The sequence below is a fragment of the Leptonychotes weddellii genome, chromosome 11 (genome assembly GCF_054177405.1).
Source record: "Leptonychotes weddellii isolate Sample4059 chromosome 11, ASM5417740v2, whole genome shotgun sequence".
In the NCBI taxonomy this organism is placed as follows: domain Eukaryota; kingdom Metazoa; phylum Chordata; class Mammalia; order Carnivora; family Phocidae; genus Leptonychotes; species Leptonychotes weddellii.
Genome location: NC_138379.1, coordinates 41,890,177 through 41,910,490, shown reverse-complemented (window position 1 = coordinate 41,910,490; position 20,314 = coordinate 41,890,177). Strand labels below are relative to the sequence as shown.

The following is a 20,314-nucleotide window of genomic DNA, read 5'->3' as shown; positions in this document are numbered from 1 at the left end:
ATGGTAAGCACTCTTTTATGAATAAGACAATAAACCATCTTGATCCTATCCAAGCATCTAAAGTCCACTGTCTAACAAAATGTGCAGCACATATAGCACATCTCATCAAATGTTACTGAATGAATAATTGCAGATGAGGAAGGAACTTTAGTGACCATTTATCCTAATGGTTCTCAATCCTCACTATGCATCATAATCACTTCTGGGGCTTAAAAATGCACAGATGCCTGGGTCCTAGAATCCTATTCCAGGTATTAATTCAACTGTGTGAGGGTTGGGCCCAGATTGGTAGGTTTCTTTTTAAAGCTTCCCAGATAATTCAAATATGCAGTCAAGGTTGAGAACCACTGAATTATCACCAAACAAGCCCAATTCCCTAATTTTATAAAAGGGGAAACTGAAACTCAGAGAGAGGTCAGGGGCCTTAAGATATCAAGATTGGTCAACAGCAATCTAAATCTGAGCTTCTTATTTGGAGAGCAACAGTTCTAGCCCAAATCTTATATGCTTTTCCGATCAACCAAAAGAGTTTAGAAAGAGATTACAGTGATTTAAAAAAGATAATTCAGACTTGATAGGGCATGCTACTCCTTCTAATATGGAAGACTGCATAGAGTAGTAGAAAATAGAAATAGAAGTTGAGGGAGTTTAGTGAATGGAAGTTGCCTGCCAAGAGGGAAAGGGGGTTAGTTGAAATGTGACGAGAGGAAGTGGGGTTAGTTAGTGTTGTACAACCTTGTGATGTTTAGCATATCCTTCCACAAAAGGAATCATGTATCTGGAAGACATGAGCCTTACAGTTAACTACAGGACTCAGAAAGGTGGGACAAATCAGCAGGAGACATTGTTAGCAGCTATATACTATGAATATCCCTAAGTCACAATATACTGCCTCATGAAATTATGACTGTTTCAGTGAATGAACCCTTGATTTACTGTTTAGAAGATACCCTTGGTTCTTTAAATAAGACTCTAAAATCCAAATTACCATTAGCTTTGACAGACAAAGGATTCTAAAAAATAGTTCGTGACAAAAGGCTTACTTTGAATCAGAAATGATCTGTAAATTACTGCACACAAATGGAATCAAAACCTCAAGTAGCAAGCCCATGGATATCCATATTCTGATGGCGTAATAGGAGTCATACCTAGCTGATCATGGGGAGTCCCCCTGAAAAGAATTCTATATGTGGTGAGGAACAAGGCTCCTTCTGCTGGCAGGAGCTGAGGGCCTCCAAGAAGGCCTCCAGTAGCTTCTTCTCTTCCATCAGGGTCTAGCAGGACTCGAAGACCTTCACAGACAATTTCTTCTCCTGGCAGTAGGGCAGGTCTAAGAATCTTGGGCTGACAACAGAGAAGGCATTTTAAACACGAATCTTGTGGGGTTTCCAACACTTAGACCAAAGTTATCTTTTCAGTTGCAGATCTAAAAAACCCGAGTCAGACTGCTTAAGTAGCCAAAATGAGAAAACAGATTTGGGAAGGGGCAGAAAGATGTTTTTGCATCCAAATGTGGAAAGATTCTTTGCTTATTAACAGTAAAAATCATTGGAAATTACAAAGACGTTTAAAATATCTATTCAGTGGAACATTTTGCAACCATTAAAAATAATGACCTAGATCTGTATGTGTTAACATAGAAAGATATCAAGGATACATTGTTAAGTAAAAACAGCAAGCTGTAAACCAGTATGTATATTATAATTCCCTCTTTTTGGAAAAAGAAAAAAATTGTGAGAATATGGACCAAACTGTTAAAGGTGGTACTATCATGGTTAAGGGCAGAGGTGAGGTGGGGTTAGAAAGACCATGGAGGACTTTCACTTTGTATAATGTGTATTTCTTTAATAGTTTGATTTTATACAAAGAGCATTGTTACTTCTGTAAACTTAAAAAACAAATAATTAGAAAAACAGTTGCATCTTTAAAAGGATCTGCCCTTCTTGGCCTTTATTGAAGATTAACACAATAAATGGCCATATGATGAACAATTACACATCTTGGGAAATACACAACCACATGATACACTCCTCTGAAGATACCAGTGCTAAAAGGAAAAAAAAAATCACCTCTCCTGAAGATCTAATATGCTTATTTTTTACTAAGCAATAAAAACTATATAAATCAGTACTATTCTTTTTGTCGGTTCTAGGAAGCTCAGAGCTAAATGTAAAGCCAAAATTGTAATGATCATGTCTCAGATTTCTCATAGAAATATCTTGCCTATCCATCTGGCTTCTGATTTTTCCTTTGAATTTATTTTTAATAGTTCTGTTATATAGGTAAGAGGGTCCTGACCCTAGTCCACAGATAGGTGCCAGACTAGGGGCAAAATAATCATCGGGGAGGCTTGTACTTGAAAGTTTAGATTCCCAGGCCAAAGTCTCAGGAAACTCCAATTCAGGAGGCTGGGGTGGGGTTCAGGACTCTCAATTTTTAATAGACTTCCCAGATTCCCAGATGCTTGTGATGTATGCTTATAATGTAAACAGATTCAGGAACCTGGTATTTTTATGGTAATTGCCTTAAGTCCTTTTTTTCTGGAAGTAGGCAGGGCATAAAATCTTGGCTTGGGCTTGGAAGTTAGAATGTTCATAATTTATGCCCTGCCTATAAAAACAGACTTATTATTGCTCCTTTGTTGAATCTACTATTCCACTTCAGTATCTGTTTTAGGAGGATCTACATGATAAACTCCTCTGAAAGTTTAATGTATCATTAAAACTGGAGTCTCTGTAAAAGGTTAGGAGTAGGTACTTTCTGGGGCACAAAAGTCTATTGTTGCTGTTTTTAAGAAGAGATGTTATACCCTGAAAGCATGTAGTCTGGAATAATTACCTTCTGTATAGGTGGAAGTCTTCTACTCTCTCGATGTACTGCTTCTAGGGTCTCAATGTGCATAGCTACAATTCCTAGGATAAGTCAGAGTATTCGAAATAAAAGAGTACAAAATAAGCAGAATTAATACAAATTCTGAATATTTTAGAATTAAAAACTAATCACAGTTTGGTGGTTCCTCAAAAAGTTAAACAAAAATTACCATATGACTAGCAATTCCACTCCCAGGTATATACCCAAAAGATCAAAAATAAGGACTCAAACAAATAATTGTATGTGAATATTCATAGTAGCCAGAAGGCAGAGACAACCCAGATGTCCATCAACAGTTGAATGGATAAACAAAATGTAGTATATCCATACAATGGAATAGTTTCGGCCATAAAAATGAATGGCATTCTGATACCTGCTACAACATGGAAGAACCTTGAAAACATAATGCTAACTGAAAGAAGCCCGACACAAAAGAACAAATACTGTATGAGCAAACTTATAGGCAATATCTAGAACAGGCAAGTTCACAGAGATACAGAGCTTACCAGGAACTACGGAGATGGAGAATGGGGAGTTATTGCTTAACAGTACAGAGTGTGTGTTTTGGTGATGAAAAAGTTTTTGGTAAAGGATAGTGGTGATGACTGCACAACACTGTGAATATGATTAACATCAGTGAATTTTACACTTAAAATAGTTTAAAGTGGCCAATTTTATGTTACATATATTTTACCATAGCTTAGAAATATTAAAAAAATTAATCAGAACATAAATAAACAGCATGACTAAACTACATGGAAGACAAGTATTAAAGGTGTAGGGGCGCCTGGGTGGCTCAGTTGTTAAGCATCTGCCTTCGGCTCAGGTCATGATCTCAGGGTCCTGGGATCGAGCCCCACATCAGGCTCCCTGCTCCTCGGGAAGCCTGCTTCTCCCTCTCCCATTCCCCCTGCTTGTGTTCCCTCTCTCGCTGTGCCTCTCTCTGTCAAATAAACAAATAAAATCTTTAAAAAAAAAAAAAGTATTAAAGGTGTTATGCTGAAAAAAATAGACCCCTAAAAACAATTCTTACTCAATTATCTCCAATATTCTGGTTCTCTAATATCTGTAAATTGATTACCTGGTATCATGCAATGAAGGCTCTTGATGTGATCCTGAGTAACTCCACTCTCTGTGCAAACCTTGTCAATAAATCGGGTAATGAATCGCACAACAGAATTGGCGATGTCATTATTCTCTGAATCTTCAAACCCACTTTCTGTATCATAGCTTTCAGCTACACTTCCTGCAATACTGAGAAAATCAAGGAAAGAAATCATGGTTAGTACTCAGATGTAACAAATGACTATTCTATCATAGTCAATTTTGATAGAAATTTATATTTGTCCACATTATGATATCCTACTTGCCTACATCTGAAAGCTACTGTCGGGCATTGTCCTTTGGACCCAAATTTGTTTTTGTAAGAAATACTTCTGTCATTCTGCTAAATAGGAACTCAGGAACCACAGAAACTAAAGCAAAAATAGACTCTTTCATTTATTATCTGATACTTGAACCTTCTAAAAAAAAAAAACAAAACTGTTCTCTCAAGTTAATTACCACATAGAGTCAGACAAAGTAATATTGCTATCTTTGGCCTTTGACAACTGGGAGACATGTTCCCTGGTAGGCAAAGTAAAAGAACTTTTCCCAGAAAATTGCATATTCTTCCAAATGGAAGAACCAAACTGTCCTGTGAACCTTTCTGTTGCCAACATTTGTCTCTTTGAGTGAACCACAACACTCTGTCACTTTGAAGCCATCAATCTTCTGCAGGTGATAAAATCATGCAACAGAAGGGAATGAATTTGAAACAGTGGATGTGAAAGCTCAATCCTGTCCTTGCTGCTTATTCAGTTCCCACTGTTCAACAAGTACTCCTGCCTCCTATGCCTTCTTTTAGACTGCTAATCATGGAAAAGACTCATACGTCTGTTCTAACCCACTTAGTTCTCTTTCCTCCAAATCCAACCACATTCACTGAATCAGTTTTAAGGTAAAGCTAAACAGTGAATATGGCCTCACATCATCCCAAAGCATTAAAGAACTTGAGTGCCTTAGCCACTCAATAGGTATACTTTCAAGGAGCATGGTCATGTATAGTTTGAAGCGATGAAGGCCTAGGCTATATTGTTCACATAAAATAACTCTCTGAAGGAAGAAATAAGAGACCCATGCAGTTGACTGCATGGTGTAAAAGGCTGACTTCAAAACAACAAAAAGTTGTCTAGCCTGGAAGACTAGAAGCTCTTGGGTGTTCTTGACAAAAATGAAGTATCTGAGATAGGGAGATTGAAAGGTTGGGGTCAGAGATGTGGGCTTGTGGATGAGTTTCTAAGAGAGTATGAAGAGCAAGGAAGAGGGATTGAGAATGGGAGAGAAGAGAAGCTGCCTGAAAGAGCCTGAGAAGGATTTACAAGAGTTAAAAGAACTACCAGCATGCTAGAGCATCACTGAAGACCTAAAAGGTTAGAATGTCACTACTGTTGGGTAAGCAGTTCATTCATTCATTCATTCATTTAATCATATGTGCAACCAAATATTTATTGGGCACATACTATATGCAAAGATCTGGGGGTACAGCAATGAATGAGGCATATGATAAACAAATATATGAAAATAAATCAGGTTGTAGAAAGTGTCATGAAAGAAAAAAAATGCAAGATAGGAGAAAGAGTGATGCCTGTGCCACTTAAGATACGGAAGTCAGGAAGGCCGCTCTAGGTAGATGGCATTTGAGCAGAGAATTAAATGAAGTGAGGGAGTGATTCTTGTAACTATTTCAGGGAGAGTATTCCAGATTGTGGGAACAAATACAAAGACGCTGAGGCAGTATTATGCTTAGAGTTTTTGAGGATTAGCATTAGAAGGGAGACCAGTGTTCTTGACAGAAGAATGACAGGAAATAAAGTCAGAGCAGCCGTCAGGAGCCAAATCCTCTCAGGTTTTGTAGTCCATGGGTTTATTCTCAGTGGTACTGGAACTCAGTGTCGGGTTGGGAGCAAGGCATGGTTGAGGACATGATTATAGACAAATTCAGTGCATACACTGAAAAAAGGAGGGCCGAGAAACAAATAATAACTTTGGCAAGAAGTTCATTAGTAATTTTCCAGAGTGCTTTCTGTAAATTGCTACGGCAGAAAGTAACTGAAGGGTTCGGTCAGTAGTGGGTGAGAAAGTTGAAAAATTGGGTCATGAAAGAAAAGAGACTGTGGGAGGTGGTTACGGATAGTCAGATGAAGTGAAGGTCTTTTAATATAGAAGAGTTGAAAAAAAGAGAGTTGAGCAAGTCTGAAGGTAAGGAAAATGCTTAAAATTTTGAAATATGTACAGCAGTATTTGCCCAAAATACTTTATTTTGTCTGCTAAGCCAAGAATAGGAGGGTCTCTGGATGTGCACATTTTGGTACCTGTTTGTGACAATGCTGTTGCTTCCACTCTCCCAGTCGCCTGGTGCTGATGTTCTCAGGAGCTTGTTTTTACTTGTATCCAGTGGGACCAGCAGGTTGACCATGAGGTTTGCAAAATGAATGGCCTGACTGAAGACAGTGCTTTCCTCACGTTGCACCAGCTCCTGCTGAGTTGATTTGCTCAGAGAAGGCCAAAGGCGTAGCTGCTCAGCTGCCAGGTCCATTGCTGTCTTCTCCTGATACTGGTCATCCGGAAGCTTATCCTAAAAAAATAAAGCAAAACAATGCAAATCCATGACACAAGCTTCAAAAACATTGAACACGTTTCAATTATCCATCTATTAAATACCTATGTCACCAAAAAAAGGAAATATATAAATGAAACGTAACAATAACAATAAAACAAAATCAACTCTTTTCTGCCAGCTTCAGCCAGCCTTAGTGGGACAATGTCATAAATCCAAGGAAGCGGCAGCAAAGCACAGATGGCTACACTTTCACTGCTAACATTTCACTGTGTTTATTTATCTCTATGGTCCCATCTCTTTCCAACTGCCAGTTAAACAAATTGTTGATGTGAAATATGTAAAAATGAATGAATGTCCAGTAGCATTTACTCATATTCTGATATGTTTCTTCTTCTCTTTGGGAGGAGGAGACAGAATGACGAAAGTCATAAAAAATAGAGCTAGATTTCCTAGTAAATGTGGGAATCAAATATTATCAGGACATAGGTATAACAATGGGATTTTATTTTATTTTTTTATCAAGTTTTTTTTTTAAAAGATTTTATTTATTTATTTGACAGAGAGAGAGAGAGATAGTGAGAGCAGGATCACAAGCAGGGGGGAGTGGGAGAGGGAGAAGCAGGCTTCCTGCTGAGCAGAGAGCCCTATGCGGGGCTCAATCCCAGGACCCTGGGATCATGACCTGAGCCGAAGGCAGACGCTTAACGACTGAGCCACCCAGGCACCCCTTTTTATCAAGTTTTTAATTTTATATTTATTTATTTATCTACCTATGTATTTATTATTTATTTATTGGGGCCAAGAATTTTTATTTTTTTGCATATTTAAGAAAATTTATCTATTTTTATTTAAATTCAATTAACATATAATGTATTATTGGTTTCAGAGGTAGTGATTCATCAGTCTTATATAATACCCAGTGCTCATTACATCACGTGCCCTCCTTAATGTTCATCACCCAGTTACCCCATCCCCCCCACCCCAGCAACCCTCAGTTTGTTTCCTATGCTTAAGAGTCACTTATGGTTTGTCTCCCTCTCTGATTTCCTCATTTTATTTTTTCCTCTCTTCCCCTATGATCCTCTGTTTTGTTTCTTAAATTCCATATATAAATGAGATCATACTGAATTTATTCGTCTCTGAATTATTTCGCTTAGCATAATACCCTCTAGTTCCATCCACGTTGTTGCAAATGGCAAGATTTCAATTTTTTTGATGGCTTAGTAATATTCCATTGTGTTTATATACCACATCTTCTTTAACCATTCATCTGTTGATGGACATCTGGTTCTTTCCATAGTTTGGCTATTCAAGTCCACTGACCTTTAAAACTCCAGGTTTTAAGCCCCGCTGGTTGCAAGAACTCATGAAATTTGGGCCCTCTTACTTCCTAAGCCAATTGCTATGGGAATTTGTTTTCTCCATGCACTTCCCTGTGCACTCTCCAGTGCAGCTACGGCTCCCTCCCTCCTGCAGTGGCCATGAACTCTCTCTCTCCCAAGCTGCATCTCCGCACTTCCTACCTTCTTTAATGTGGCCTCTTCTCTATCTTCAGTTGTGGAGTTTGTTTTGCCAGTCTTCAGATTGATTTCTGGAGTATTTAGGATGACTGGATAGTTACCTAGCTGTATTTGTGGGACGAGGCAAGCCTACGCTTACTCTGCTGCCATTTTCTCAAAATCTTTTTTTTTTTTTTTTGAGTCTGACAATAGGATTTTAAAGAGGAATTTCCTAGTAGGCTGAAAAGTTAAGAAAAGCTAGTATATCTAGTCTCACTTGTACCTAATCTAGGTATCATAGACTTCTTTAGAAAAAATGACAGAGAAGCAGTGACATGTGTTTGCTCTACAAATGCTTTTGAGATATACCAGTGTTAGCATTATATCTGCTTAAAAAAAAAACTATTCAAAGCACCACACCAGCCCAAATATTTCTGGAACGTGACCTCAAACTAATTTGCATCTGTTATAGTTACCCCTTACCCAAGTATATTTGGTGTTTTGAAAGAAAAATCCGAGTTTTACATTAAATTAAGTAAACAATTCACACTAACAGTGTATAATAATAATTTGGAATATGAGATAAATGTCAGATAGTGGTATTTTTTATTAAAGTTTCCATTTTTATCATACTCAAGAATAGACAATGTTTAAAATTACATGAGACATAGAAATACTTGAATAGTACTATGTAGTTCCTATTAGAAATCTAAATTCATTTATCTCACATAAGAATATAAAGGCAATTTAAAATGGAGGTTGATGCAAGATGCTTAACTGACTGAGCCAGCCAGGCGCCTGCAATTTTCTTATCTTAAAATATTTTCTTGATATTTTTCTTTTTTTTTTTTTAAAGATTTTATTTATTTATTTAATTGACAGAGAGAGAGAGAGACAGCGTGAGAGGGAACACAAGCAGGGGAAGTGGGAGAGGGAGAAGCAGGCTTCCAGCTGAGTAGGGAGCCCGATGCAGGGCTCGATCCCAGGACCCTGAGATCATGACCTGAGCCGAAGGCAGTCGCTTAACCAACTGAGCCACCCAGATGCCCCTTGATATTTTTCTTAAGTATAATTTACGCTGATAAAATATATGGAAACATATAGAATATTCCTAAAAGGAGAACTAGATTTATTGCTGACATACTTTCAAGAACTACTGAATTTTATATTTATTTCAGAGTCATTTTTGTTTGTTTTGCTTTTATTTTGTTTAAATTCAATTAATTTTTTAAAAAATATTTTATTTGACAGAGAGCGAGACAGTGAGAGAGGGAACACAAGTGGAGGGAGTGGGAGAGGGAGAAGCAGGCTTCCCGAGGAGCAGGGAGCCAGATGCGGGGCTCCATCCCAGGACCCTGGGATCATGACCTAAGTCAAAGGCAAATGCTTAACGACTGAGCCACCCAGGTGCTCCAATTTTTTTTAAATTCAATTAATTAACATATGGTATATTATTAGTTTCAGAGGTAAGGTTTAGTGATTCATCAGTTGCATATAACACCCAGAGCTCATTACATCAAGTGCCCTTCTTAATGCTCATCATCCAATTATTCCATCCCTCCACCCACTTCCCCTCCAGCAACCCCCAGTTTGTTTCCTATACTTAAGAGTCTCTTATAGTTTGTCTCCCTCTCTGATTTCGTCTTATTTTATTTTTCCCTCCCTTCCCCTATGGTCCTTTGTTTTATTTCTTAAATTCCACATATGAGTGAAATCATATGATAATTGTCTTTCTCTGATTGACTTATTTTGCTTAGCATAATACCATCTAGTTCTATCCAGGTCGTTGCAAATGGTAAAGATTTCATTCTTTTTGATGGCTGAGTAGTATTCCATTTTGTGTGTGTGTGTGTGTGTGTGTGTGTGTGTGTGTGTGTGTGTGTGTGTGTATATACACCACATCTTTATCCATTCATCTGTCGATGGACATCTGGGCTCTTTCCATCTTTGTGGACACTACTGCTATAAATATTGGGGTGCAGGTGCCCCTTTGGATCACTATGTTTGTATTCTTTGGGTAAATACCTAGTACTGCAATGCTGGGTCATAGGGTAACTCTATTTTTAACTTTTTGAGGAACCTCCATACTGTTTTCCAGAGTGGCTGCATCAGCTTGCATTCCCACCAACAGTGCAGGAGGGTTCCCCTTTCTCCGCATCCTCACCAACATCTGTTGTTTCCTGACTTGTTAGGAAACTTCCTAATTGTAGCCATTCTGACTGGTGTGAGGTTCATTGCGGTTTTGATTTGTATTTCCACGATGCCGAGTGATGTTGAGAATTTTTTCATGTGTCTGTTGGCCATCTATAATGTCTTCTTTGGAGAAATGTCTGTTTGTGTCTTCTGCCCATTTCTTGATTGGATTATTTGTTTTTTTGGTGTTAAGTTTGGTAAGTTCTTTATAGATTTTGGATACTAGTCCTTTATCTGATTAGACATTTGCAAATATCTTCTCCCATTCCATAGGCTGTCTTTTGGTTTTGTCAACTGTTTCCTTTGCTGTGCAAAAGCTTTTTATTAGAGTCATTTAGCTTTAATTTGACATTTCTTCAGAAAGCTAATTGTACAAGACATCTGGTCAGGTATTTTCATTTTCTTTTTTCTGTTCAACTTCCTATAATTGTTTCCAAAGAATTCCTATTTATTAACATGTAATAAAACAATTCCACTGCTAAAGAACTATATTAAGAAGTTATTATGGAAAAATATAATATCAGAAATCAACAGAAGAAAGATGATCACCACAGGACTCCCACTTGAGGATGAACCTCAAATACACTGGTAGAAAGTGGCTAGATTTCCTTTTGCCCTGGGAATATATGAATAAGCTTTCCTTGAAGCCAGGATGCCAGTCCCACACTAGTATCTTTCTTCTCTTACCTTTTGCTTCAGATATGGGGCATGATTATCTTCCTTGGCTGAGAGGTACAGGGAGCGCACCTGTTCCTGCACTGCATTGTAGAAGGTTGTCTCCCAAAATTGCTGATTCGCCCAGATGGGGTGGTCCTGAACACAGGTGTAAGCAAACTGGCTGACTCCAGGGGCCAGTTTCTGTGAGAACACATAATACACATCACCACAGGGCTGACAGCGTCATGACAATTCAGAAAATTACAGGGGTCATGGTTAACCACAAATATCATTAAAGGGCTTATCTAAACAATATCTTAGGGCAGTACAAACTTAGCAATCAAAAACTTAATTCATTTTTAACTGGCAACTTTGGGCTTGCTATCAAATCCTTTAGGGTCTCAGTCACCTTATGGACATTTTAGCAACAGCTAAAATCAAAGTTATCATATGAATTAAAGAGTGTATGGAAGGTACCTGGCACTGTAGTGTGCACACTGTAGAGTTGGTAGCTCTTATTACAATTGGAATATGTATATGAAATCCATCAAACCTAAACATAAAGCTTCAGATAATTTAAAATTTTTTCTATGGTACATTTCTGGGGGGCACTAACTGAAATGTGAGTGAGCCTGCAGCTTGGCCTTATACACAGAATGAGGGCATATCATGCATTTGAGACTCAAGAAGAATCACACCCTCCCTACTCTAGCCCTTTACCTCTCCACCAAGGCTGCTGCCTGCCTCACATACTCCCTAGCAGAGTGTCCTGGGCTTAAGGGCATTTTCTGGTAACCAAGTCTGGTCATGGGAAGGTAATTTCAAACCAAACCTTCCTTTCCAGGACTTCCTGCTGGGCTTCAAAGTAAGAGTAAACCTTACTCTGTGATTTACAATAAAGAGGAGGAAAACTAACTCTGCAGGCATTTGGGGTACTTCATAAATATTTACATATCTCATTTAATACTAAATATGAGATGCACATTATTATTGCCAATTTAAAGAAGAGGAAACAGAAGTTCAGGGATGTTTAAGTGATAGCCTAAAGTCAGATGACAAGTTACATAAGTAGTGAAACTGGTTTTTAAGCCCAAAGTTTGTTTGGTTCCAAAGCCCCTGCTCTTTTTTCTATACCAAACTGTCTTGCAAAAGAACATCATAAAATAAATACTAATTAGCAGTGCTGTCTGTTTTTTTCTACAACCTGTTTTTTTTTTGTTTCCCAAAGTAATTTTTTTTTTGTTTCCCAAAGTAATACACAGTCTTGAAGATCTGATATGATTTTAATTAACACTGTACTTTTACTTGTACATATGATTCATATCGTAAGTTTCAGTTAATGATTTAAACATTCTTTCCACAGCTCTTGCTTTCATCTCTAATGGTTAAAGATGTTTCAAAAACTTTTTTAATCCATCATTTCTCAGCAAACAGCAGGTAACATTCTCAACAGACAATTTTTTTGTCCATTTTATTCTTTTGGAATTGAGTAGAACTAAAGTTTCTGATATGTTTTCTTTTAAAGCAATTTAATAAACTGACTTCTCTCTTGGAATATCGGACACTGAAGATTACTATAAGGTTACATATGTAACAGTTATGTAGCAAAAGTTGGTTCATTTCTTAGGGATGCATAACAGATGAATAAGATACTTGGTAAAAATGATAGCCTCAATACGTGCTAATTTCCTTTTTGGTCTAGAGCAGACTAAACCTAGAACTAAAAATAGGCACCACACATACCATGAAATGTAGTACTTATGTAGTACTTATATGTACTACTATGGAAGTGGGATGGCTGTGATTTTACCTATGAGGGTCTACATATTTCTGCATCCCCTGTGTAAGTCCCTTTCAAGACAGGACTATGTACTGCTGCTGAGGTGACTGACTGTAACTCCTATCAGGTGGCTATAAGTTGGGATTGACTGTGAAACAAAAATCAAGAGTTCCCCAAGGGTAAGCTGCATAAGGATCACTGTTGATCTTCATAATGCCTATATACTTGTTTAAAATACAGTTCCTATCTACCAATGGGAAATCATGGGCAAAATGTGGTTCTGTGAGTACGTAAGCAGGAGCCACAGAGTGAATCACATGTTCCTCCTATACTCTGCTCGTAGATACTTGGGATGTAGGTTGCATGTTTTTTTTTTTTGCCCCACAGTAATCTAAGGACTAATAATGATCTCCGTAGCAGTGCACAGACCTATTTTGAAAGGGATTTTAAAGGCATGAAATTTAAACAAGACAAAAGCATAATTCTCAGTTGCCTTTCCTGTAAGCATAATCAGAGGCACTACTATTTCTTACAAATGAGATGTAATAAATAGCAGCTCTTAAAATCTTGGAGTTCTGAAATTAATATAGATGGGCTCAGAAAACCAGAGCTTTTAACAAATTATCAGTTTCTCACATAAAGTACTTTCAGGATCATCGACACACCAAAAAAGCTATTATTAACTAGAGATCTCTTATTACAAATTGACAGAGCTCCCCAGGGATCTGAGAGTATAATGAAGCCCTGTCTTTCTTTTTCAGCATTTTTCTTGCTGATGTTGCATATTCACTTTCCTTGGCACTTATCAATTATTATCTTCCTATTTATTGACAAACTAAAAATGAATATGCAAAAACTCCCCTAAATCTTCCCAAAAAAGTGGACTATATATGTTCCAAGGCAGAAAGACAGTGTAAAACAATGACAGCAGCTCAAAGGGTCAGAACCCACAACGTGTTTACCAAGTGAGAAACTAGCTTGGGGAAAAGTGACTATAGGATAAATACGTCTTGGGGACAAGGCAGTCACGCATGGCTATGGCATCTGATATATGCATAAAAAGTCATTAATTTCCAAATACCTCAAAAATAATTATTTTTCTAAACATGAAATTCGCCTCCTTTTTTTGTGGTTTCCTGCTATGTCTTCCCAACCACAAGCAAGGGGCACTGTGTCCCTTACTGTTGGGATAGGCAGGGCCACTGCACTGATGGGCAGGTGTGTTCTTAGGACCAGCAGAGGGCAGTAGCACCTTATTCTGCCTACAGCCCATCAAGGATTTAGATGGGAATCACAAAAATGGAGCATTGTGGTCTGGCTGGTCTTGAAAGTAGGTGGTAAGGTGAATACTGCATGTCTTCACTGTATATTTGAGCGACCCTACAAAGAAAATGGATTTACCCAAGGTCATACAGCAAGATGGGCAGAAGAGAAAGGAATAGAAATAAGGTTTTCTATTATTCAACATCATTTCTGTAAGATACAAAATTTAAGATATTCCACAAAAGAAAACTGTATTATAATTATCTAGAGAAAGATGTGATGAGACCGTTTAGGGTTTCCAATTCGCTATATCCTAAAATAGTAATATTAATTGTAAACAAAGAAAATAAGCACTTGTCTATAAAACTATCTCCTGATTTTAATCACTTCTTTGGTTTGAAGAAAAAACTTTCCTAAAATGGTTTCTCAAACTGGCCCATATAGCCAACTTCATGACCTTTTATTTTGAACAAAGATGAGACTCAATCCCCACTGAAGGCCTAAGGGTGGTGGTGGTAGGGAATGCTGTTGTCAAATGACATCTCTTTCTTTCCCTCCAATTTCGGCAACACTATTCATTTTACACTTCCTAATAATTCTTATGATTTTTCCCTAAAGAAACAAGTGATATTTTGGCATGCAATTTTATGAGATGTTAAAAAATATGTTGACTGCCTTCCTGATCTAGAAAAAAATAGCCCTGATGGTACTAGATTAAGCAATGCTATTCATTTTCCACAAAGCATTCAAAGGCAACCTCAGCATGAGACAGGATATGGAGAATAACCTCATGAGGCTCACCAATCGGCAGGCCAGATTCAAAACCAAATAAATGGACACAAATCATCTCAGAGATGAGTTGGTCAAGGGAAAGGTTAAGATATCAGTATGAGGGGCCTGTCTAAGGTCTGTCTGGCTAGACATGTTTGTTCTCCAGGCCCAAGGCCATTAGGGAGCTCAGAGGGAAACCAGATTTCAGGAAATAAAGTTAGCTGGTAGGACCATAAATATGTAATTGTCTTAAAGAATAATGCAGAATACAAAGATTCACTGTTTAAGTTGCTGGGTATTTCCTATCTAGCTCTGGATACTAGAATACAATTATACCTCTTTGCACAGTTTGGGGACAGTGCCAGCCAGTCCTTTCATGATTCTACACTGGCCTGACCAAGTCCAGATATTAAGTCACTTGAAGAATTTGAATATTTTTTATATCAAGTTTTTATTTAAATTCCAGTTAGTTAACATATAGTGTCATATTAGTTTCAGAAATAGAATTTAGTGATTTATCACTTACATATAACACCCAGTGCTCGCCACAAATGCCCTCCTTAATACCCATCACCCATTTAACCCACCCAGCCCCGCCCTTCCTCCAGCAACCCTGTTTGTTCTCTATAGTTAAGAATCTGTCTTATGGTTTGCCTTCTCTTCCCAACCCCCCCCAATGCTTAGTCTTGAGAGACAAACAAAAGGAAGATAGGAATAGGAAAAATGTGAATCAAAAACCTGTATTTATCAAATCTTAATCAAACCTTAAACATATTTGCTTCATGCATTTTTTTAAACAAAGGACATTCAACATTATAGATTTGATTGAAGCCCACTGTGTACTTCTCTTGATCCCATTTGCCTCCGAATCCAGAGGTAACAATGATCCTGAATTAGGTATTTTTCATTCCCATTTATATGGCTTTTATATCTGTATATGTCCACAAAGAATATACAGGATTATATTGCAGGTTTGATTTTATCCCTTATTGGTGATGCTTCTCAAAGTATACAACTTATATTTCACTGAATTATATAATATTTAATCAAACTATGTAATTAATTGAAACAAAACACAACGAACTCTTCATAAACATACAACTCAAAAGGAGCAGAGAGTGGCTTACAAGCAAGGAGTATATAGGAGACTGTGTGCATTGGTCAGTGGAATTTACAGAATGGCAAATAATCCAAATAGTTAAAAAAAAAAAAAAGGTGACTGCGAGAATCTACTATAGTTTTTTCTGTTCTACTGATAGTAAGATTGAACAATGAAAGTAACCTCAAATTCGTAATGGTCTAAACCTCTCCTGGGTTACTTAGAAAATCCAGGCACACAATTCCTGCACAAGAAGTATATCATTCACCAGCACAGCCCAGTATTCATTTGATGTGCCAATTTCAGTAGCTGGAAGGACAGGATTGAAGTTCTTAAACCACTTACCCTTTGTATTATGGATACATACATACAATTATGTATGATTCTTTGTATTAAGTTGTTTAGTAAATATTAAGAGATCAGATGACAAATCGATTTTTTTCCTTTGTGGTCCAAAAATTAGCAGGAATTAAATACAAGCTTGTCGTCAAGTCCTTTGCCTGTTTTCCTTTTTTTAAAGATTTTATTTACTTATTTATTTTAAAAGATTTTATTTATTTTAGAAAGAGAGAATGAGAGAGTGAGTGAGTGGGGGAGAGGGAGAGGGAAAGCAGATTCCCCACTGAGTGCGGAGCCCAGAACCCTGACACGGTCCCTGAGACCATGACCTGAGCCACCCCCTGGGTTTGGCATTCTTAAAAATACAAGATAGGACCCAAATTTCCTTTCTCCCCTCCTTTCTGCAGGTTTTTAAACTTTATATAAATGATACCACATTGTGTTTTCTTCTGGAACATGGTTTTTCACATATTATGATGCTAGACTTATTCAGGTAATAATAATAAATAATAATAATTATTAAAACTAACCTAACTGAGCTTTCACTATGTATATTTATCAACGTACTTAGTCCTTATGCAACCTTGTGATCCACTGAGGTAAGTACTATTATTTACTCCTGTTTTAAAGGTAAAGGAACTGAGGCACAGAGAAGTTAAGTACCTTGTCCTAGAGAAAACTGCCAGGAAGTGGTGGAACTAGAGTTGGAGTCAAACTCAGGTGGTTTAGCTACAGAATCTAGTTTCTTAATTGCTGCATAACTTAACTACTGTATGGAATTCCATTACATGAATATATAGCATTTCCTTGTTCCTGCTCATGGACATTTGTATTGTTTTCAACTTCTTGCTATTATAAACAATGGTGTATGAACATTATCAACACATGTCAACTGTCAGCTCTGATTACTGGTTTCAGCACCATTTAATAGTGCCTGGAAATGCTTGAGAGGGGCCTAAGAAAAAGATAATTCCCATTATTTCCTGTACCAATAAACATTTTTGGGTTATTGATACACTGGCTATATTGCCAATAAGAAATTATTTCATGCAGATTTTTTGCAAATTTACTATTTAAAAAATTAATAATTCTGTAATATCAAATATCTAGTCAGTGTTTGAGTTTTTAATTATCTTACGAATGTTAAATGTTTTTCTTTGTTTTTTTGTTTTTGTTTTGTTATACAGTTTGTTTGATTCAGGAAGGACCCAAATATGATCCGTATATTACCAGCAGTTTATATATCTCTGAGGTCAGTTTTAATCAATAGGTTCCTCTACCATCTGTCTGTCTGTCTGTCTCTCTCTCTCTCTTATTTTCCCTCCCACCTGTGATCTATTTGTTGAAGAAACTGGATCATTTATCCAATAGTTTCCATTAGTCTGGTGGTTGCTGACTGCATCCCAGTGGCACCACGTGACATAGTCTTTTGTCCTTTGTATTTCCTGCAAATTGACAGTTGGATCTAGAAGCTTGATCATTTTCAGGCTTGATTGTTTGGCAAGAATACTTTATAGATGGTACTACTATATACGGTTGTCGCTCTTTTTGTGATGTTAAAGGTTATTGACCATTAATTCTTAGATTCATTATTAGGAATAATAAAATAGTGATATTCTCATTCTAGCATTATTTCCTTACTTACTAGTTAGAATATTTCTATAAAGAGAAACTTCCCCTCATCAACTGTTTGGTAACCCAAACATGTAACCTGTACTGGATAAATACATGAGATTATCCCTTCATTGATCAGTTTTAAAAACAATGCATTGCTTTCTAGCATTCATCAGAGATGACCAATTTTTCTTTTTTTATTCATATTTTTATGAGCTCATGGATTTTAAAACATATTTAACTATTCTTAAACCTGTTTAGGATGAAACAAAAAAAATATCTATCCATAAATGTTTACTGGAAACTTGCACTTTTCATTAACTCAATACCAAGTACTATGGGACCTCTGTCTACAAAGTACTTATAATCTATATGGAGAGACAAGAACTCCACATGTGATAACTGATGAGCCTAATAATGTCATATATAACAGCACTGTAAACTGGTAAGACTGAGGGCCTGATTGGGAGAACATCATCAGCAAAGTAGTAGTAGATACTAGTAGATACATAACAAGGTGTTTTCTCTGAGATGTAACTACAAAAGGAACCAAAGGAGAAAAGACATCAGTGGGTCCCGGCACAGGAAATGGAGGAATTTGGTGAGTCATAGCTCTCACTGTGTGTACCTACAAATGGCCCAAAACTCTACAAAAATGCTTATTATTGCATTATCTTTAATAGCTATACCCCCTCCAAAGTTAGCAATTTTAATGTCTAACCATAGAGAGAAAGGTTAGGCAAATGACGGAACCTTATTAACACAAAAGAATATTATGCTGCCATTAGAAGTGGTTAATATGATGATGTGTTATGAATGAAGTAATTATGCTACATTTCAGAAACTTGGCCGCGGGTGCCTGGTTGGCTCAGTCGTTGAGTGTCTGCCTTTGGCTTGGGTCATGATCCCAGGGTCCTGGGATGGAGCCCCACATCGGGCTCCCTGCTCCATGGGAAGCCTGCTTCTCCCTCTCCCACTCCCCCTGCTTGTGTTCCCTCTCTCGCTGTGTCTCTCTCTGTCAAATAAATAAATAAAATCTTAAAAAAAAAGAAAAAGAAAAAGAAAATCGGCCAAATATGCTATGATTATGCCCATAAATACACAAAGACTAGGAGAAAAAGGCAAAATGAAAATGAAATAAAAGTAACAGAATTTTGACAATTTGTTTTCCTTCTTCCAAAATAATTTTAAGGGATCTTTTTATTAAATGTGGCAGAATGAAAGTTCTTTTGCCCCCAAACTCCATTGAAATGACAGCAAAAGAGAAAAATGGTAAAACATACAAGAGTAAAGAGGATGAGAAAAAAGACAACAACATCAGTGATGTTAATACAATTTTAGAAGTCATAAAGTGGACTTATAAGCAGTAGCAAATTTTGAAGATCAGATAAAGAGGAAACTCCATACTACTTAGAGAAGGAAAAGCCCTTTACACACTTTAAAAAAGTGAATTTTATGGTACATGAATGATATCTCAGTAAAAAAATGGAAACAACTCAAATGTTCATCAGCTGATGAATAAAATGTGGCACATACATGCAATATAATATTATGTGGCAATAAAAAGATATGAAGTACTGATACAGGCTAACCATGGATGAACACTGAAAACATTACTTATGCTAAGTGGAAGAAGTTGGTCGTGAAAGTTCACATGTTGTAAAATTTCATTCATGTGAATGAAATGTCCAGAACAGGCAAATCCATAGAGGCAGAAAGTACCCTGCTTGACTTTAATTTTAATAGCATAACGGCAAAATATCCATGCTTTTCTATTACATACAAAACATTTACCAAGAAAACCTGAATTGTGGGTGATAAAATAAGTCTTAACATTTTTTTTTAAGATTTTATTTTTATTTATTTGAGAGAGAGAGAGCGCAAGAGTGCACAAGTGGGGGGAGGGGCAGAGAAAGAGGGAGAAGCAGACTCCCCGCTGAGCAGGGATCCTGACATGGGGCTCAATCCCATGACACTGGGATCATGATCTGTGCCAAAGGCAGACGCTTAACCAACTGAGCCACCCAGGCGCCCCAGTCTTAATATATTTTAAAGGGACTCAAACCATACAAAAGTATTACCTGACTAGAATGGAATTAAATTAGAAATCAATAACAGAAAGTTATCTGGAAAATCTCCAAATTTAGAAGCTAATTAACTCATGGATCAAAGAAGAAATAAAAGGGGAAATTAGAAAGTACTTTGCACTAAACAAAAGTGAAAACATATTAGAATTTGTGGGATGCCACTAACCCATTTCTTTGGGGGAGATTTACAGCACTAAATGCCTGTGTTAGGAAAGAACAATGGTTTCAAATCAATGACCTCAGCTTACACATAGAAAAATCAGGGGGTAACACCCAGTGCTCCATGCAGTACGTGTCCTCCTTAATACCCATCACTGCACTGGGCTAACCCATCTCCCCTCTAAAACCCTCAGTTTGTTTCTCAGAGTCCATAGTCTCTCATGGTTCATCTCTCCCTCCTATTTCCCGCTCTTCATTTTTCCCTTCCTTCTCTTAATGTCCTCCATGCTATTCCTTATGTTCCACAAATAAGTGAAACCA

General features: G+C 37.2%; 1 protein-coding gene across 3 annotated transcripts in view; it reads right to left on the bottom strand.

The window, feature by feature from the left end:
- Positions 1 to 20,314, bottom strand: part of SBF2 (SET binding factor 2) — a 434,906-nt gene that overhangs the window by 57,129 nt on the left and 357,463 nt on the right. For 2 of the 3 annotated variants that reach the window (XM_081797378.1, XM_081797375.1), the window contains exons 18-22: positions 10,912 to 11,082; positions 6,285 to 6,547; positions 3,953 to 4,125; positions 2,839 to 2,912; positions 1,149 to 1,344 (exon numbers count right to left, since the gene is read on the bottom strand). In XM_081797378.1, coding sequence (XP_081653504.1) covers positions 1,149 to 1,344; positions 2,839 to 2,912; positions 3,953 to 4,125; positions 6,285 to 6,547; positions 10,912 to 11,082 — 877 coding nt within the window. The remainder of the gene's footprint in view (positions 1 to 1,148; positions 1,345 to 2,838; positions 2,913 to 3,952; positions 4,126 to 6,284; positions 6,548 to 10,911; positions 11,083 to 20,314) is intronic. The other variant, XM_081797377.1, reaches the window with a different exon arrangement.